A 20,974-nucleotide genomic window follows, 5' to 3' on the forward strand; every position below is an offset into this window, starting at 1 on the left:
ACTGACAGCAGACTCTGATAAAAGACAATCTTATTGTACCTAACACATTGGTTACAACAAATCTTAAAATTAAGTACACTCAGAAAAGAAAATGTTTGTAGAATCACTTTGAATATAGGTGGAAAGCAGTGCTGAAACTTGGTGTTTGTATTACAAAAACCACTGAATTCACAGCTCATCCCTTATTACAAACAACATAATTGTTCTACATACATTTCTGGTGAAAAGAGCTGAGAATGGTGCTCAGATGTCTTGTGCACTGTGGTATACACATGAGAAATCATCATCTGTAATCTACAGTACATAAAGGAAATTAGTTTTACTGTTAACCACAGCTGCATGTAGTACTGAAACCAGTTGCTTAATGTTACACAATGATTCTGTTTCATATCATGAAGCAACTGAGGAGAATCAGTTCTTTACATGCAAGATATGACCTGTACATCATGATCTAAACATTCCTGTGGGAGGTCAGCATAAAACTGGTCTCATTCAACAACCAAGGACAATTAATTCTCTATATACAAAATGCGACCAATAAATCTTGATTAAAACATTTATGCAGCATTACAGCATGAAATGTGTATGGCTTGCCTCCTTAATACTATGATATGAGAGGGCTATGAAAGCTGGATGTACAGACTCTGTTTACTGACGGTCAAGAGCTTGTGAAAAATTCCATAATAATTACAGTTGCAGAATGAATTTGGTTTAATTTTGACAATGGGGCGAAGAACCTGTTTTGATGTTCATAGAGCACTTTTTAAAATGCAAAAGGAACATAAATCACAAAATACAATATGGGTTATACACTATTCTGTCTACAAATGTGTTATTCTATAATGAAAAACAAATGGGATGAAAAAAATTGAAAGTACTCACAGAAAAAAAAAAATTCCATTTAATGTGGCAGTGTGTGTACAATGAAAATTCTAATGTGAAACGACTTCAAACTTACAAAGCAAATTTTATTAGAGCACTGTTCACAGATTTTTGCTCCAATGAATGTTTGGTTTCTGTGATGACATATTTTCAGTGCAAGGTACGAAAGTTTTTGCAAACTTGTGACACAGTTTGGTTACATACGGCCCTGACAAGCATCTTGAAAGTTATCTTCTCAGTAAGCATATACAGTAAATAGTAGGGAGTTCACCTTCTTAGAAGAGTATGTTCTGGGGTTATTAGAAAATATGCCCCAAGCAAAAATCATGTCAGTCTTGCAATTGTTTTTCAGTCATTCAGGTCACACCTTTTATGTAATGCAGCAGAAGAGCTATGCCTAAATAACTGATCTTTTTTTTTTGTAAATATATTCTTCTTTCTATGATTGATTTATTCCATTTAAAGTCTGCATTTTTGTTAAATCCAAACAAATACGGAATGTGCTCAACAAAGCATAGGTCAAATAACTCACACAAATCTTATAATGTTAATTACAATCTTTTGTATTTACATTTGGTACTATTTAACAATAGACTATTGCTGCAGTGTGTGTGTATATATGCTATCAGACAAACAGCACTGTACACAACTGATGTAAAAATCAGCTTTGCTGACAATTACATTTCATTTTTTGTTAAAGACATTATTTCTCATTCATATTCCTCACTTTCTTTTATTCCCACACCAATATTTGCTCACCCCTTTCCCTTCTCTCTCTCTCTCTCTCTCTCTCTCTCTCTCTCTCTCTCCCCCCCCCCCCCCCCCCACGCACACGCACACACACACACACACACACACACACACACACAATATTATATATTCTGTAGAATCACAAAATTTTGAGTTCCAGGAAGAGAAAAGCAGCAAATAGTCTCCAGACAAATTATTATCAACTTCCATACTCAGCTAATTATGTTTTAACACTGAAAAAGTGGTAATCAAGTTCATGTACAATGCCCTTATTTATTCACTCGCCATAATTTGTCACCTGTTTTTACACATTTCTATGTTGTTCAGCAGAAGGTTGTCCATAAAAAGAAGGGTATCACATCCAAACATCCACATATTTTTAATTGCCTTACATAAGTCACTTAGCTTTCTGAACCTTCACCTTATTATTTAAAATACTAAATGTATATTTCTTGATCACCTCTCATCAGAGTACTGATATACAGCAAAAATTCCAAAAACACCTGTGGCCAAAAGTGTGGGTAGCGATAATGATATAACCACTGTAGATGGAGCTGAGCTTGTTTCAAGACACCTTCCTGTAACAGAGAAAATATTAAATATGAAGTGAGCAATATATGTGGTCAAACTAGTAGTCTGCTAAAATTTTCTACGCATGCGCTGATAACAGTACTTGTTATTCAACATTTTGTAAGTTACTAATTACAATTAAAAACAGAGAATATATGTGTACTTTTAACTAAACTTTTATCTTTCAAACAATTCAAAACCCATTACTTGCACAGAATAAGCATATTTACACACAAGGCAACACCATAGAGTTTCTTTCATTTTTATGTTTATTTTCTTATGACTCCCAGTTTTTCAGTATCACAAGTCTGTTATAAGGCTGAGGGCTTTTGTGGTTGTTATCATTTATAAAAGTTCCTATACTTTATAGAATGTCATTCTTCCTATGACTTTTTTTTATCAATATTTCAATTTCTCTATGTGAACCTCCTTCTTGGTTAGCATTTGCTATAATGATGTGTTTTGTCACTTTCCACATTATTTAAAAGGTGATTTTTCCATGTTTTTTGGTTCACTGCAAGTCCAGTCAGTGCTGAGTTCTGACTGTTCTGGTTGACACACAGGCAGTCAGAATGGAACCAAGATTATCTTTTCATAATTGTAGAAGCTGTCTGCACTGCCTACAATGGGATTTGATTGTAGGCATTAGGACTTTGCAACACATAGCCATGTAGCTAATGAAGAAATCTGTGATAGCTGAAGATATCAAAGAATGCATGCAACGGGTCAATTTCCTTCTGTTCTGGAAAAATGAACAAGTCTATGGAAAATGAAACTTTCATATAACCAGTTCATCCTTTCATTTGTCATTTTATTAGAATGGCCATTCTGTCTCTTACTTCACAGACTGGTTTCTTTCATAACACAGACACCTTTAACTAGCTACAATAGCATTAGAAACATGGTGAGGAAATTTCTGACAGAATGTAAATAATTTAGGAGTAAAGGTGGTCACTAACTGAATAGTAGAAGCATTGAGTTGGAGCTGCAGTCAACCATTGTACTGCTCTACTGGATTCATGGCTTACAGTTACTAGACTACTTCTTAATGCAAAGAAGACTGTAGGCCTAACATTTCTTACAGTCCAGAACAGAAATCCCCCCATCCCAACTATACAAATAGGTGGAAATAGTACTGAACTGGAAAATGTAACTAAATTTCTTAGAATATCTGTTTCTGACACTATAAGCTGGAAGAGGCACACTGACAGCTAGCTATAAATTTAAGTAAAGTATGTTTTATGCTTCAGTGAGTCAGGGAAGTCAGGAGTATAAAATCCTAACATCAGTGTAACATGATCTTTTTCACTCAATCCTAACATATGGCCTCATATTCTGTGGCCAAAGTTCTGAGTCCAATAAAATATGTAAGCTCCAAAAGAAAGCTGTCAGGAAAATGTTATTTAAAACGCAGAGAGACTCATGTAAACAACTATTCCAAAAACTAGATATTCTTCCACTTCCATACCAGTACACATTGGAGATACTAAGTTTTACCAAGCTAAATACTGGCAACGTGAAGCAGAATCTGGACTACCATCAGCACAACACTAGAGGGAAATACTTGGTGACTACTGGGCAACAATCCAGCATGTTTTAAAATAAGTCTTAAATTAACATTGTTGAAATACTCTTTTTATAACTTACATGAATATTTTTAATGTGATTTTTTAATGTACTATATTTGCACACTTATCTTTCTGTACTATAATTTATCTTCGAAATGTAAACTTCAATAAGGCCTAGCCAACTGTTAAAAATTGATCTACTTGTATGCACTCATTATATTTACGTAGTAAATCTTAACTACTGTATAAATTATGTAATGCTTATCTGTACTTAATCTGATTTTGAATGTATCCTCAAATTTTAATTTTAATTAGGCTTAGTTGACCTTAATTTTTGAACAACTTGTGAGTATACTAATACTATAACTTGGAATCTATAACTATCATACAATTGTGTAAGTCTAGGTGTATTTAATTTGGTGTTATGTATTTTTAAATGTTTAACTACTATAATGACTTGTCCCATATCATGTACTACTCTCTGTACACAAAATGATTCAGTGGATCAATAAAGAATGAATGAACAGGTACACAAAAAAGAACAAAGTTTAGCTATTTTTTCATTCATTTTTATGTATCTGTCAACGATACAATGCTTCTAAAATAGCAATGAGTAATGCCTGTACAAGACATAGTGGTACACATTCCAACCAAATATTTCTTGACAACAAATGTCATATTGGTGTTTACCTCTGAATAATATTTGAAAAAAATCATTTTATATTGCATGAAAAAGGCGGATGTCACTCTAGCAGCACTGTTCAACAAAGATTTTTTGCACCAATCATGGATGGGCCACTGAAAGAAAGAATGTGTACTGGTATGTAAACTAGTAAGGACAGCAGTTAATATACCCAGTACGGAAAAGAACATATTTCTTTATACATGAAAACAATAGCACATAGAAAAAGTCTATGGAATTGCATCAGACTTGGCACACAGCTTCCACATCAGAAGACATTCCAATGATTCTGACTTGGTTGTGTACCATTCACTCGCACTTTACCAAGTTTGACAGTTACACAAGAGCATTCTGTGACATGGATCTGACACAATTGTCCTTGCATCTGCTGAGCAGCAGCTTTGCCACTGAGGAAGACTGACATGTAATACACCTGTGTGCATTCAGAGGGAAGCACATAAAGTTGTGGCTCCTTTTGATATATTTCACAACATGTAGGTCATTCAGAAGTAATCACTGCACTATACTGGAACCTGTGAATGAGAGAAGATGTATGCCATCAACAGATGGGATCAGAAAGATTTGCATGGATAACACCAACAGAGTAATCAGTCATTGAGCAGAAGGATGTGTATGACCCATCATCCTCACTCGCAGAAGTTCAGAGAGTAGATGAGCACTCAATGAAATGTCCCAATAACCTGTAGTATGACTGTTGTACATCAAAATGAAGGACTATGCAATGTTGATCATTACAATTGTTATGCTAGGAATGGTAACAAATAGCAAATTTTAACTTATTGCATATATATAGTACAGTAGGAAGATCATGTCATTTTTGGGGTGTACAGGGTGCAAAATTTGGTACACAGAGCTGCAATCTCTGGCAGAGACAATTGCTTTCATACAGATAAGCATTGCATCAAACCAAATTTGGATGACAGATATGGGTACATCATTCTGTGCTGTGTCATCTCTGTGCCAGTGTTCATCAAATGATAGTGGCTGATGAGTAATGGTTGTGGCAGTCTCTTGGCAACCCATGACCAAATGTTTTCAATGGAGGAGAGGTATGGAGAATGTGCTGGTCAGGGCAACAATCTGACACCCTCAGTATCGAGGTAGATCAGGACGGCATGGGAAATGTATGGTCTTGAGTTATCATGTCAAAAGATAGACATAGAGCCTTGGATATAAGACACAGCCACAGACCCTAAAATACCATAAATATTATGGCGTGTTGTACACATTATCAACTATACAAACCACAGATGATTGTACTGTGTATCCATTGTCACCTCATACATCACACTATAGTCTGATTTAAAGTAGTTGTCACTTGACAGGCAACGGGCTGCAGGGCTCCCGCTACCGATAAACCAATGGCAGCCGGCGCTGTCGGCTGCCACTGCGTTGCCACTTCGCACTGCTGAGCTGACTGAGGCATTGTGACAGCCAGTCCTTAGCGAGCCGTTGTAGACGTGCGGGTGAGAGATTTGAGTGACTGATAGCTTCTCGTGTTTACAATGTCTGATGAAAGCAGTCACAAGAGAGGGAGGCCAAGGCTACACACTCCTCGGAAACCTCCAAAAAGTGGCGGACATGGCATCGTTATACGCGTGAATACGTGTGTTCCCTAAGAGACTATTTTGAGAGAGAGAGGGATGCAGGGGGGGCTCTCGTTCCTTTGGATAAGGTGGTGGAGCGAATTGCAGCTGCTCTACAAGTTAACGAACGAACAGTAATAAGAATCTGCAAGCAGAAATTCAGGAAAAAAGGCTCAAGTGAATCATCTAAATTGGAGACACCTGGGAAAAAGAGGAGCTAGGGAAGAGGGTCACAAAACTTGACTCTTTTCAGGAAGATGCCATTCGTCTTCAAATATACACATTTTATTCCAGGAAGTAGTATCCAACACTCAAAAAACTACATGCCACCCTCACAGCGGCTGACCTGTTCCAGGGTAGTAAATCGTCTTTGTTGCGACTCGTGAAAATGTTAGGATTCCGCTATAAATCCATCTCTGGCAGAAAGTTACTAATAGAATGCTAAGATATTGCAGCCTGGCGATGCCGCTTTCTTAGAGAATTAGTGGGGACAAATTTTGATGATATCGTTTGGCTTGATGAAACGTGGGTGAATGCAGGACACAGTTTAAACAAAGGCTGGACAGACGGTACCATCAGCGGTAGTATGGCAGCTCCAATCGGCAGAGGAAAAAGGATAATTGTAGCACATGCCGGAAACTCAAAAGGTTTCATTCCAAATTGTCTGCTGCTATTCAGTTCAAATAAGACCTCCGACTACCACGAAGAGATGAACCACAATACTTTTGTGAAATGGTTTGAAGACTGTGTGCTCCAGAACTTAACAAAAAACTCTATCATTGTTATGGATAACGCTCTTTATCACTCAGTAATACAAGATAAAGCACCCAAAAAGGCGACGAGGGAAAACGACATTGTTAGCTGGTTATAGAAACATAAGGTACAGTTCGACAGTAATTTGACAAGGGCAGAATTATTAGAACTTGTATCGCAACACAAGCCAAAGAACTCGATTTACATTGTGGATGAAGTAGAAAAAGATTGCGGGCATAAAGTGCTCAGATTGCCTCCTTACCATTGCCATTTCAACGCAATAGAGCTGTTTTGGGCTCAGGTTAAACGGCATATCGCTGCAGAAAATGAGAAATTCACATTAACTGAAGTGGAACGCCTTTTGATGGAGGCAGTTGAAATTATGACATGGGAAAACTGGCAGAAGGAGTGATACAGGACGCATGGAACAATGAAGGTATCTTATAACAAAGTGTCGAAGACTTGATTGTATCTGTCAATACGAGCAGCGACACGAATAGTTCCACTGACTGTGACTCTGAATTAAGCGGTGTTTTCGCATTGTCTGATTAGTGTGTAGTGTACTTACTGCCATTAAATATTGTGTTTGTGAATTTATTTCGATTAATTCTTATTCTTGTTGTGAGACTAAGAAATACTGTTTGGCCAGCTCTCGTCACCTCCTTACTGTAAGTTAGACTGTATTTTAATTCTATTTCATTTTGTATATACACCAAGATGTTATTCAATGTGTGTAAGAGTTTTCGAGATTTTCAATCTAAAGAAGAAAACTTTTACGGAAGCGAAAATTTCTCACACTTCAATAGTTAATGTAACAACGGCCCTAATTAAAATTAAGGAAAGATATTTGATATGCTTATAGATACCACTGAGACCGATACTGTACGTAAATTTCAAAATATTTACATAATATTTATAGGAGATAGAGTTTTTAAACATCATACTTGTTTCGAGTTCAGTACTGATAGGGTTGCTTAAAAACGCTGTTTTCAGAAATTTATATACAGGAAACGTAATGCACTATGAAAACTTTTAAGGGTTCTTTGCTGAGTGCATTATTTTGGTAATGAATGGAAAAAATTATTTTGCTGTGACACCAATAGTTTTTCAGTAATGACGTGATAAGTTAGAAGCTGTTTGCGAAATCGAGAATTTAAATGGTTTCAAACAAAATAACGTAACTCTTGTCCTAATTAAAATTAAGAATAGATATTTGACAGATTGAGAGACATTGTAGAGATATACATCATATGTGGGTTTGAAATGTTTAACTTACTATTTGTAGAAGATACAGGCTTTAAAACGATTTTCTATCGCCGGGGGTAGCGATGCGCTGAGGCGGCTGACTCCAGCCTGTGCTTGACGTGACAACGCCGCAACTTCGCAGCGCAAACGTCAAGTGACAACTTCTTTAAATCAGACTATAGGTGCTGGGCCAGTATGAGCATGATGAATGCAGTCATATGGATACATTCATTGTACTGTACTCAGAACTAAGACTTATCTACAAATAACAACACAGTGCCAGTCCTGCGTCCAATGATGTCATCGGGAGCATCACTGCTGGTGTGACCTTTTTTGCTGTTGTGTCAATGGAAACTGCAACAATGGTTATCATACCAACAGTCTGTCATGCTCCAGACATCATTGCACTGCCTATTTGAATACTCATCCTGCTACAAACAAGCCCATTTCCTGACTCAAACTGCATGATACAGCTGTATGATCCTGCACAGTGAAGCAAATAACATCTCTACACTCTCAGGCACTATTTACATGGGGCCATTGAGATCCTGCAAGATATTCAGTACAGCCCTTCAGAACCCATCAATTTCATATTCATGTGACAGTCCTGTGATCCCATCCAACACAAGTAGCAATATCACATAACAAAAAATCAGTCTCAATAGCCCACACCTATGCCTTTGTCAATTATGGCATGTACTGGTAGACATTTCTCCTTAAACAATGCATAACACAATCTTCTGACAACCAGCATTCAAATCTGATTTCTCAATGGAAACCTGCTACATAATTCTTATATAAAGAACATAGATGGTCTTAATTCTACCTATGCTGCCCAGTTACACTGAAATGCTTATCATTTGCACTTATAAACATGTAGTACATTACATGCCAATTTGATCTTTGTTCCATGGTGTTCATGGTATTGTAATTTTAGTGACCAGCAGAAGCCTGATTTGATGCAGCTCTCCACACTAGTCTATCCTGTGTAAGACTCTTCATCTCTGCATGACTGTTGCAGCCTACATCATTTTGGACCTGATTACTGAAACCAAGGCTACTGGTCTCTGTTACACTCGCTCATTGTGACAATAAGCAGTAAATAATCAGCAACCACATAATGCAACTGAATAAGAAATATTTTATTACTCAAGTAGTAGCTCTTCGATTAATTCTGCTATGTTCAATTTCAACTCATGCAAGCACAAATAGAATAAAGACATTTAGTGATAGTTAATCATTAATACAATTTATAGAACTAGATCATGGGCTCTGAGTGTGACTCTGACATTATGTCAATCTCTGAAGGAATTAATGTCTGACAGCTGCATCTTCCTGGCAACATATACCTCAACTCATTGTGCATTGCTTAATATTCTCTGCCAAGATCTGATTACTTGAAAATGATGACTGAATGAAAGAGATTAGCATGTCATTGCTGCCAGTAAGTCCAGGCACTGTAACTGCATGATACTTCAAGTCAAAATATTGAGGAGATCCTGATCTGACTATACAGTAATGTATCAAGATGGTCAGACCATAGAGATAAATCTATCTGACTGCAGATAATTTCTTTAGTCACTCTCAGTGGATTTGCAGGAAGTTACTTGCATACAACTAGACACTGATGTGTTGCATAAACTCACTTACATATTACAAAAACAGGAAAAATGCAAAAAAAAAGTCTACATTGGAAAATTAATATGCAAATGAAATATGCTGAAAAACATTCACATCGCTATTTGCAGATTTCATCACCTTGTTTTGAAAAACAAAATTATTTCAAATGTCTAGCATTAAACTATAATTTAGACAAATTCAAAATACTAGAAATGTGAATCATTAGGCAAATATTTGTCCCATGAAACACTACAGAAGGTTGGAAATTAGGTAGTAATGACAAAATTTACCAAAACACAGAGACCATCAAAAGTAATAAGAAAGGGAAGACTTGTATTTTCAGATATTTATTTCACATCCATGCCAGCAGATTAACCAAAAAGATCTTCAAATATTTGTAGAATAAGAAGTCAACAAGAAGTAGGATCTATGAAGTGAAAAGGATTTAGGAAAAAATAATCTGAAGGCTGAAGAAACAGCTGACACAGAAGTATTTAGGGAAAAAGTATTGGGTATAGAAAGATTCCAAAGCATACGGGTGAAAAAAACTGGTATGAAGTGTTCAGATGACAGGAAGAAAAAAGTAAGTGAACAGGTGAAATAGTACTGGAAGAAAAAAAAGAGAACCATGAATAAGGAATTGACACTGACCCATCTGTGAGGGGGGAGGGGATTCTTATGTCAGATTCTGGATCTTTGGAGTTTAAGTGAAGTTTAAGTCATGTGCCTATGCACTCTTGTAAGCAATTACCTGTTACTCTCGTACATTCTGCAGCCACACTGCACATTCCTTCTTGAATTAATGTTCCAGATTTTAAAACCATGTGTTGAACAAACCTAAATGTCATTCTTATGGTAATCCATATGGTGAAAAATTATGATTGCAATTCAGGTGACAGGTGGTAAACAATTTCTTAGAGAAACAATACAAACGAAACTTACTGCACTATCCCTGAAAATGAAATCACTTGTCAGTGAAGTAGGTCTCACTTTGTTAACCACATTGCACAATAGTGTTCAGTTTTCAGAAAATACTTGTATGTACACTGACCATTCCTGTGAGCCCTTAGTGGCAAAATGTCAACTTGCAGCTCAAAGGCAATATAATGAAAAGTTTCCTAACTTAGAACACATTTTTATCTTTACATGAATGTGAACAGGTTTCTTGCAGTTTTTAAATGACACTGCACATGTTTACTCTAGGGCAAAGTATTTGGAGATACACTCCCAGAATATTGGGTGACATCATCTCCAATCACTGCTTAACTACTGTATCATAAAACAAACGCTAGGTACTTGGCAGAATACTAACTGATGAGACATGAATGGGCTTGGCCATTCTAAACTACTAAGGAAAAAGCTGCCATGTTGACTACTGACTGTGCTGTCATGTATTGTAGGCAGATACTCTCAAATACACCACTCCTTGAAGCCAAGGACTTAATTCCTGCACACTGAAAGTTGCTGCAAAATTTATGATTTTGCATACCATTTTTATCAGTTATTGTCTACAACATTTTCAATTTACTAGACTGCATTAACACAGAATCTAAATACTAATACAGAACATATTTTTGTCCTCCAAGTGATTGTGAAGCTTGTCGCTCTAAGCGCATCCATCTGTTGCACTGTCAGTAGAGCAGGACATGTTCTCCTATTGGAGACAGACAATTGTAGCTGAACTTAATGCTGTGGGTGTGGAGGTGCTAACAGAATCACACTCCTCCTACTGAGACAATAATTAAGACTGATACAAGAAATCTATAAGGTTTGTTACATAAGCTTTTATTAAAAAACTATCTGCAAGATTACAAACAAGAATAGATTCAGACAATTCATTTATGAGACCTACCAACCTAAAACTCATTGATTATTTTTGAGATGTCCATATTTTCTAGCACTCATGTTGAACAGAAAGTTCAATGTTATTTGTCCCACAATGACCTTGACTTCATTCTTAATTCCTCTTTATTTTGAAAAAAGAATGTTCACAATTTGCAATTTCTAATCATATGAGTGAGAAAAATCTTCATTACATTTTCTACATGAGCAAAACAGCAGCCAAAAGAATTATCAACCATGAGGTGTTATAACCTCAATTTGTTAGTGTTATGAGCACATTCTGAATCAGTTTCAGCTATTCCAGTTTTCAGAAGTTCAGTTAATTGGACCACTTTCTACTCAAAATTATTTTCAATATTTCTGGAGTGATTTTGAATAAATTTAGATGCAACAATCTTGATTTTGTATGGTGGGTGTGTACCTAAATGAAATACAAATGTAGCCTTTAGTTTAGAGTATGCTTCTTTTTTCTTGATGATTCATCTTTGATTACAAGGAAAATTTCAATTCACAATTTTATAAAGTTGGCTAAAGATTTATAACATCATAATGATTCAAACAATCGTTGATCAAGCTTTTGATCATACTGCTTTTGCCATGAAATATCCACATGATAGTGAGTCATTGATAGCCAGAGATGTTTTTACCTTTGTGCTTAAAACTAGCAAATACTTGTATTGGATCTATGATGTATGCATGTAAATGTTTGAATAACATATCTGAAAATTTAAAAAACTGAAATGAAACACAGATGGCCTGAAACAGCAGCAGTATCTTATTCCACAATAAAGCCACAGTTCCTGTTTCCAACATTTTTCTGGTGTTCAATAGCCCTTAAGTTGATGGAAAACATTCTTTATGCCAGTATGTCAGTCACTGACATCTGAAGAACATTCCTTCTAGTGTCAGATAATCTTCCAGGAAGAAGAAAGTGATAGTCACAAATTGACAGTGTGTTAGCTGGAAATTCTCATTAATGGGTAGAAGCAGAGAAGAATGTACACTGATGGGAAAATAATTGCAGGACCAAGAAGGAGTTGTGCGACATAAGCAAAAGTCAGTACCCGTGTTGCTACATCTGAAAGACAATGTCTACTCAGATTTCACACCAGTCGCATAAGAATGGTGCTAGTAGCACTACTATAAGGATGCAAATCAGGTTTGTTTTAAGTACACACTGTAATGATCAGTAGGGTTAGTTACCTTTGAGATTACATGTGACGAGCTGACATTAGTCAAGAATGCCCTTAAGGTGACAAAGTCGCCATTATCAACAGCTAACTGATTTTGACTGAGTTAATGTAACAGGGGTATGAGAAGCTGGATGTTACTCCTGTGGTATTGCAGAAAGAGTTGGCAGGAATGTAGCTGCTGTATATGACTGCTGACAGCAGTGGTCAGTAGAATGTATGGTCACAAGAAGACTGGGCTCCAGATGGCTATGTGGCACTACCAAGAGGAAAGAATATTGTCTGATGTATGGTTCTGGTACATTATACTGCATTGTAGCAGCAATCTGAACAGAAATTGGCACCTCAGTGACACAACAAACTGTTACAATTTTGTTACTTCATGGATAGCTCCAAGCCAGATGCCCTATAGCCTGCATTCCATTGATTCCAAACCACCGCCATTTGCAACTTCAGTGGTGTCAAGCGAGAGTGCATTGGAGGGCAGGGTGGTGGTCTGTAATGTTTTCTGATGGAAGCTGTTTCTGCCTTGGTGCAAATGATTAGCGTGTGTCAGTTGGAAGGACGCAATGGAGGGTCTACAAGTTATCTGCCTGCATGCTAGATGCACTGGACAAACACCTGCAGTTATGATGTGAGGTGCAGTTTCACATGAGAGCAGGAGCACTCCAGTGGCTTCCCATGTACACTACAAATCTGTACATCAATCTGGTGATTCAACCTGTTGTGCTGTCATTCATGAACAGCATTTCAGGAGGTGTTTTACAACAGGAAATGCTCACTCACATATCACTGTTGTAACTCAACTTCCCCTACAGAGTGTTGACATGTTGCCTTAGCCTACTCCATCACCAGATCTGTTTCCAATTGAGCACACATGGGACATCATCAGATGACAACATCAGTGTCATCCAAAACCAGCGTAAACCATCCCTGTAATGACTGACTAAGTGCAACAGGCATGTAACTCCATGCCCCAAACTGACATCCAGCACCTATACAACACACTGCATGCATGTTTGCATGATTGTACTCAACATTCTAGCAATTACACTGGTTATTAATGTATCAGCATTTCCTATAGTTTATCATGCACTTACATTATCCTGTAATCCTGCAATATTAATCACTTAAATAGGTTCCTAGACAAATTTATTCCAAAAATTTCATTACTCTACATTATTTTTTGGTGTTGTGATCTTTTTTGCATTAGCATATAGAGACTTTAATAATCATTAAAAAATAATACACACATCTTCTAAATAACTATCAGCTGTACATTTACTTACCAATATCAAAGGTTCAATGACTATAGTATCAGTGAGACACAGTTAGAGTCGGTCAACTATACAAATACCTGAGTGTAGTAGCAGTTTATACAGGAATAGAATGCTCATACAAGCTTAATCATGGGTAAAGCACGTGGTAGTCTTTAGTTAATTAGTAGAACACTGGGGAAGTGCAGTCAGTCCACAAAGGAGATAGCTTACAAATCACTCATGCTACCCATCCTAGAATATTTTTCAAGTGTATGGGAGGTGTACCAGGTAGGACTAACAGAGGATACTGAATGTATATGTAGAAGGGCAGCACAATTGGTCACAGGTTTGTTTGGACCCTGGGAGAGTGAAAGGTTTCAAGAATTGGCTTTAACTGATACTTCTAGGAATGTACTGCAACTCCCTAAATATCCTAAATACTGCTCCCATATGGATCATGAGGACAAGATTAGAACAATTACAGCATGCACAGAGGCATTTAAACAACCATTCTTCCCATGGTTGACATGTGAATGGAATTGGAAAAAGCCCTAATGACTGGTACAGTGGGATGTTTCCTCTACTATGCAGTTCACAGTGGTTTGCAGAGTATTAGTGTAGATGTTTATTTATTTATTTATATCCCATAAATCCAATACTGCGAGGCGTCCGCATGGATGTAGGACATGTCAGAATTATTACAAATAATACAAAAGGAATACACAAAAGTACCTCTTGCAAGAGGATATCTGGTATAAGACAAAATGCACATTAATAGGTACAGAAAAAATTAGATTAAAAAATATGGTAGATCTTAGTAGATAAATGAAATACACTGTAATGTTAACATTGATTGTGAGTATCGTAATGCACAGTAGCACATCAAATTAGTAAATGAAAAAATGAATTACAGTTAACTCTAATGAAATATTCTTCTACCAAATAGAAGGAATTATCTAATAAATACTGTGTGAGCTGTTGTTTAAATTTGGGAAGCTCATGGATAAGTAATTTCAGTGATGGTGGGAGAGCATTGAACACCTTGCAGCTCATGTAATGGACTCCTTTTTGTACAATAGTAAGGTTTTTTGATTCGTAATGGAGGTCTATCTTCCTCCTGGTATTGTGGGTATGGTATGAGTCATTGGTTTTGTACAATTGTCCATTTTTACCAATGAAACATAACAGGGAGTAGATATATTGGCATGCAGTTGTCAGTATCCCTAATTTTCTGAAAACATTCCTACAAGAATGTCTAGGCTGGACTCCACTCACTATCCTAATAACTCTCTTTTGGGCAATGAATATTTTTTTGGATAGTGGCGGATTACCCCAGAAAACTATGCCATACAGTAATAATGCATGGAAATAGCTAAAATAAGCAGTTTTTGTGGTGTCTTGGTCACATACAGTGGAAATAATATGAACAGTGAATGTTGCTGAGCTGAGTTTTTTGTGGAGGTGCAAAATATGTTCAGATCATTTTAGACTGTTGTCAATGTGTACACCCAGAAACTTGGTTGACTCAACTTGTAGTAACTCACTACCATTCAATGTAATACTTAATTGATCCTCAACTTTTTCCCTTACTTGGAAATGCACAAGCTGGGTCTTATCAACATTTAGTGATAACCCATTATTTACAAACCAATTACATACTTCACTAAAGACAATATTCGCCAATTCCGCAAAATTGAGGTTGGGAGTTTTGTTGATGAAGATAGAGTTGTCATCAGCAAAAAGAGTAAAGTGAGTTTTAAAGCTAGTATGCAAGGGAAGGTCATTGATAAAGATGAGGAAGAGAAGGGGGCCAAGTACAGAGCCCTGAGGAACACCGCAGCCAATAGAGCCCCAGCTAGAAGACACAGAGTACCCCTCAGAATTGTTCAACATGACCTTCTGCTTTCTTCCAGCTAGGTCGGATTTAATCCATGAGCCAACTGAGCCATATATACCATAATATTCAGCCTCTGCTAAGAGGGTTGGATGATGTACCTGTGTCAATAATTAAGAAAATTGCTCCATGTGTTGTCAAATCTATAGTGCACATAGCAAACTTGACCCTTAGTGAAGGGATATTTCCGGATAAACTTAAAATCTCTAAAGTGCTACCTCTATAAAAAAATGATGACAGCCACAAAATAAAAAATTACCGACCTATATCTCTCCTCCCAGCCTTCTCCAAAATACTTGAGCAATTAATATCTAGAAAAACATAAACTAATAAATAACAGTCAACATGGTTTTCGAGCAGGGCACAGTACAGAAACAGCCATATTGGACTACACAACAGAAATAGTAAGAAATTTGGAGTCAGATAAACATATTGTTGGAATTAATCTAGATTTATCCAAAGCCTTCGATACTGTGAACCATGTAATATTACTAGGGAACTTGAAGCAATAGGCATCAGTGGTACTGTTAAAAAATGGTTTGGATCTTATCTGCAAAACAGGTCACAAGTTGTTGAGCTGAGGTCATCCAACAATCTTCACAATTTTAAACTCATATCTGAACCAAAACAAATTGAAATAGGTAGATTAACAGTATGAGAGAAAACACTAAATAGATATTTATACAGAATAGAAAAAAATTAGATTTTTATACCACTAGTTGAAAGTAGTCCAGGTACACATTTTTTTTTTTTCTCTTTGGTCTGAAACTGTGAATAACACTTGATTTCTGTCTGCAGGTTATGTCCAAACTGTGACATATCATGGAACATAATCTGGTTAACAATGACAAGCCAAGGTACACAGGATCACTGAGATGGAAATAAGTACTATGCGCACAGGACAAAGTATTCTGTTTTCAAGGGGGAAAAGCACAGAAAGAAGAGAGAAGGTCTTTACAGTTATGCAAGGCTGTTCAATAATAGAGTTATGACCATTGCTTCAACAGTGTTTCTGAGTGAGATGGATAGCACAAACAGGTTTAAAGTGGATACTATCATCTTTTAACAACTCAAGGACTAAATAATGGATAATCACATAAAAGTTGCACATATAGTACATGAAGGAACATGAGCTGTATATGCAGAGAATGAGTTGTAACATGTCAAGATCATGTGCCTCTTTGAATCTGAGTTTCTTTTCAGAATTGTAACACAAAATTAATATAATGATTTATACATTATACAACAGCAGTAAGACCTGTGGTTTTTGAAAATGAGAAAAAACAGAGATTTACACCAGTCAGCTCATAATCTTACTCCTACAAAATAATGACCTAACAATTACTTGTGAAAAACAGGTGATCTCATTTAAAATTCTGTAACTGAACATTTTTAGTGATCTCATTGTAATCCTATTGCAAACACTCCTAAGGAGTAAGATCATGAGTTTCTGCACATTATCTAAGTATCAGGCACAAGGAATATGAGTTGTTTATGTCTAGTATTAATGCACAAGCAGTTACACTGTTCTAAATACAAGTGACATGTCACAAAATGTCACAGACAAATGACAAGAACCTGCCATACTGACCTATCTATACTGGTTGTCAAATGGGAGATTATCAATGTTGTTTTTCCATGATAATCTACCACAATTACTGTAATGTCTGTATCACAGAGCTTTCTCAGTATGTGGCTTTGTGACATATACAAAGCTTGCATGACTTTGCCAAAAAAATTTACTAATGCAAGAAATGATTTATTTTGTGAATCCAATAGGTGCTCAAAATATTGTCTTGGTTTCAACATTGCATATGAGTAATTACTTTCTAAACATTTTTAGTTTGTTAAAAATTGAAATACTCAATATTCATGTCACACAATAATATTTATTTTATATTTCATTGTGAACCAGCTTCCAGCTTTCTAGGCCATCATCTGACCTAGTCAAAAGCCAGTTCACAGCAAAATGTAAAACAAATATTACTGTGGAATGTTAATACTGTGCATTTAAGTTTTTAATATGTTCATGTTCCTCAAAGTACTGATGCTATATTCCATTAATATTTTACATTTATTAAGCACCATTAAATGATTCAGTAATACAGCTCAATGCATAAGCACATGGGCTTCAATTATGTTGATTTCCATGTTAAGTGAAATTATACTGAAGATATCATACTCAAATTTTCTAAGTTACATTAGTTTGACTCCAGTTTTTCTGAATTAACTATCAGAAGTTCCCCAGTACCTAAGGAATTGGGTAACTGAGGGAATGCTGGAAGAAGGACAGAGCTTAAAGCCACAACAGTGATTCAGACTATTCAAATTGAAGAAATCAGTTCTTTAATGCTCAACATATGTTTGGAAAAAAATTGAAGTAAATAAATTGCACACTTAGAATTTAAGTTCCCTGATATAGTGCTCACATGATCTAACAACTACTTATGAAAAACAGTAGTTCTTCTTTCAAATTCTGTAATGGGACTTTTTTAAATGGTAACATTGTAGTCTTATTGCTACAACTCAGCACTCTGTTCATGGCTTACAGCACATTCTTGTAAATATTGAAGAGAACCACTATTTCACCCACATTACTTGTAGTTGGACTAGCATTAGCACCAGTCCTAAAAGTTCGTTCAGCTTGCATTTTATGAATAATAAATATCTATATCATAAAATTAAAAGATTTTGGGCCACTATATACTTCTGCCATGAAACTGTCCAAGTGACCAGGATATTGTCAATCTTGATTTCAATAAATTGGAAGAGTAATGTAATCACTATTCCAGGATTTTACCATTGCTCAAATTACTAGCATACAGAACTACTAGCTGACTGCTGTTGCAGTGATGACTTGCACAGATGTTTCAAAATTAATTATGAATCATTATAGCTCCCATTAAGAAGAAGAAGAATGTGTCATACTAAAAACCTACAATGTTTATATTTCTGTAAGGAAAAAAATTACATGATGCACACCATAGGACACATTTAAAATGTCAATACATACTGATTGGGAAAGCTGGATCTACATTGTATTTAGTAGTGGAAGTTGGAAACTAAAAATTTCAGCATTCAACTACAGAGGAAGATCACACTGACAAATCCAAATGGGTTAAACATTAGACCATGAAAACTTCACAGAAATTTGTTGAGACACTATGTAAAGGTACACCATGGCTCAACCTAAAAGTAGTGAAAGGAGCATAAAGCAGGTTTCACAAGAACAGCACTAAGTAGGCTAGATTATCACTAATCTTAACTCAACTGAATTGCTGCTATCAGATTTTAAAATTATTCTCATTGTCAGACAGTTTCACTATTTTTTGTTTGGTGTGAGCATGGAACCAAGATGTAAACAAAACTCATGTCCTTTTGTACCACATTCAATTTGTTTAATAAACTAGAATTACAATGAATGTATTCTTCAAACATTTGAAAATATGCACTATTTTATGTTAACAAAATATTATCCCCAGTGATTTAAAAAATGCTGCAGAATCATGTGCATCATTTAAATGATATTATTATTTTCAATTAAAAAGTACCAATGGGCAATTCACTCCATATTAGCTGTGGTGCTCGTGATGGTGCAGGGTCCATAGTATGTGCAAATATGAATGAATTGCCTCTAAACTGTAATCAACATGCATTACTGATATGCTCTTCCTTGACCTAAAAATTAGTTCCTTCTGGAAGTGTCATCATCAATGCAACAACTTTTTTGTCAAATAATGTATCTGCACAAGCTCTTTGGCTTGACAACTGTGACCAACATATTCCATTCAACATATCTGCAGTTGTTTAACTTTGCTTGTACCATAACCAGATAACATACTTGGCAGATGCAATACAGTCTTCCAACATTCTGGTCAAAGAAGTTGTCATTTGTGAGTGATTTCTAATACCTCCATACATTTTATTAGATTTAAGAATGTTTCCATATCTTGAAAACTCTTATTAAGTACAGAAGCTAAGTTACTAAAAGATTTTCATAAATAAACTTGTTTTAAAGACAATTTCCTTTAGCAGAGAAAATATGAAACACAAAATGGCTAATATCAGTGATCAAATTAGTAACTTGCCATAAGTTTATAAATTATTTGCTGATAATGGTATTTATTATTTAACATTTCATAAATTATTAATTATAACAAAAAGCAAAGATCATGTAGGCTTATCTCTCCACCATTATCTTCAATGAACAGTTTGAAAATACACATGCAATGGCAACAGCTTAACATGAAGCAAATAAATGTCCTTTTTTTCCATGCCACTAATAGGATTTGATTTCTTTGAGATCTAACAGAATTATTTTCATTCAATTTACTCAGTACTGTACCATCTCCAAAAAGAATATTCTACCAATGGCTGGCACTGCACAAACATATAATGTCCAGTAATCCTCTACATTATATATGGGACAAACAAAAAGTTTCCATTTGAGGACATTGCTGCCATGTATATGCAACCCAGCACAACTCTGATGTGGATATATAAGCACCAAAATGTAGGTAAGGGGTTAGTGGAGCTGTCAAATGAGAATTTTTTCATCACCCCTTAAACTTAAGTTAAAGATATTGTAATAAATGGTCTGAAAATTATAATAAAAACAACAACAATAATACTTTCCAAGAGCCAATCAGTTAAAACAGTCCTCATTTGTTGATGATATCTGCACCACAATGGCCACTGAAGAAGTGAACTGATGAATGTTCTCAAAAAACTTAATTTTTTCATTCAGTAAGTACCTTCTTTCCATATGGAATACTTGCTACCATTTGATCTTGGAATACATGGCAAATGTACCTTTTCTGATTGAGATTCTTGATGCAACCAGCCTCATTACCATATTTCTGCCTCTCATTTATCCTACTAGTGCACTTCACAAACAGGTTTACTATATTATTAAACACTGTTTGAAAATTGATAAATCATCTCAAATACATCAACACTTAGGACAAAATAGAGGCTTCCACAAATTAGTTCGTTATTGTTTACTCACTGCCACCTGTCAATCTGATATGTAGATCTTTTTTTCCTACTTATGTCTAGATGAAGTTCCATTTTTTAATTTTCATTTAGATAACTGTAATTGTAACAAATATC

At 35.8% G+C, this 20,974-nt stretch overlaps 1 protein-coding gene across 1 annotated transcript in view; it reads right to left on the reverse strand.

The window, feature by feature from the left end:
* Nucleotides 1-1,713: 1,713 nt before the first annotated feature.
* LOC126183546 (uncharacterized) overlaps nt 1,714-20,974 on the reverse strand; it is a 905,020-nt gene continuing 885,759 nt past the window's right edge. The window contains exon 13 of the mRNA XM_049925619.1: nt 1,714-2,210. Within this exon, the coding sequence (XP_049781576.1) occupies nt 2,089-2,210 (122 nt within the window). The 3' untranslated portion in view covers nt 1,714-2,088. The remainder of the gene's footprint in view (nt 2,211-20,974) is intronic.

The sequence above is a fragment of the Schistocerca cancellata genome, chromosome 4 (genome assembly GCF_023864275.1).
Source record: "Schistocerca cancellata isolate TAMUIC-IGC-003103 chromosome 4, iqSchCanc2.1, whole genome shotgun sequence".
Taxonomy (NCBI): Eukaryota; Metazoa; Arthropoda; class Insecta; order Orthoptera; family Acrididae; genus Schistocerca; species Schistocerca cancellata.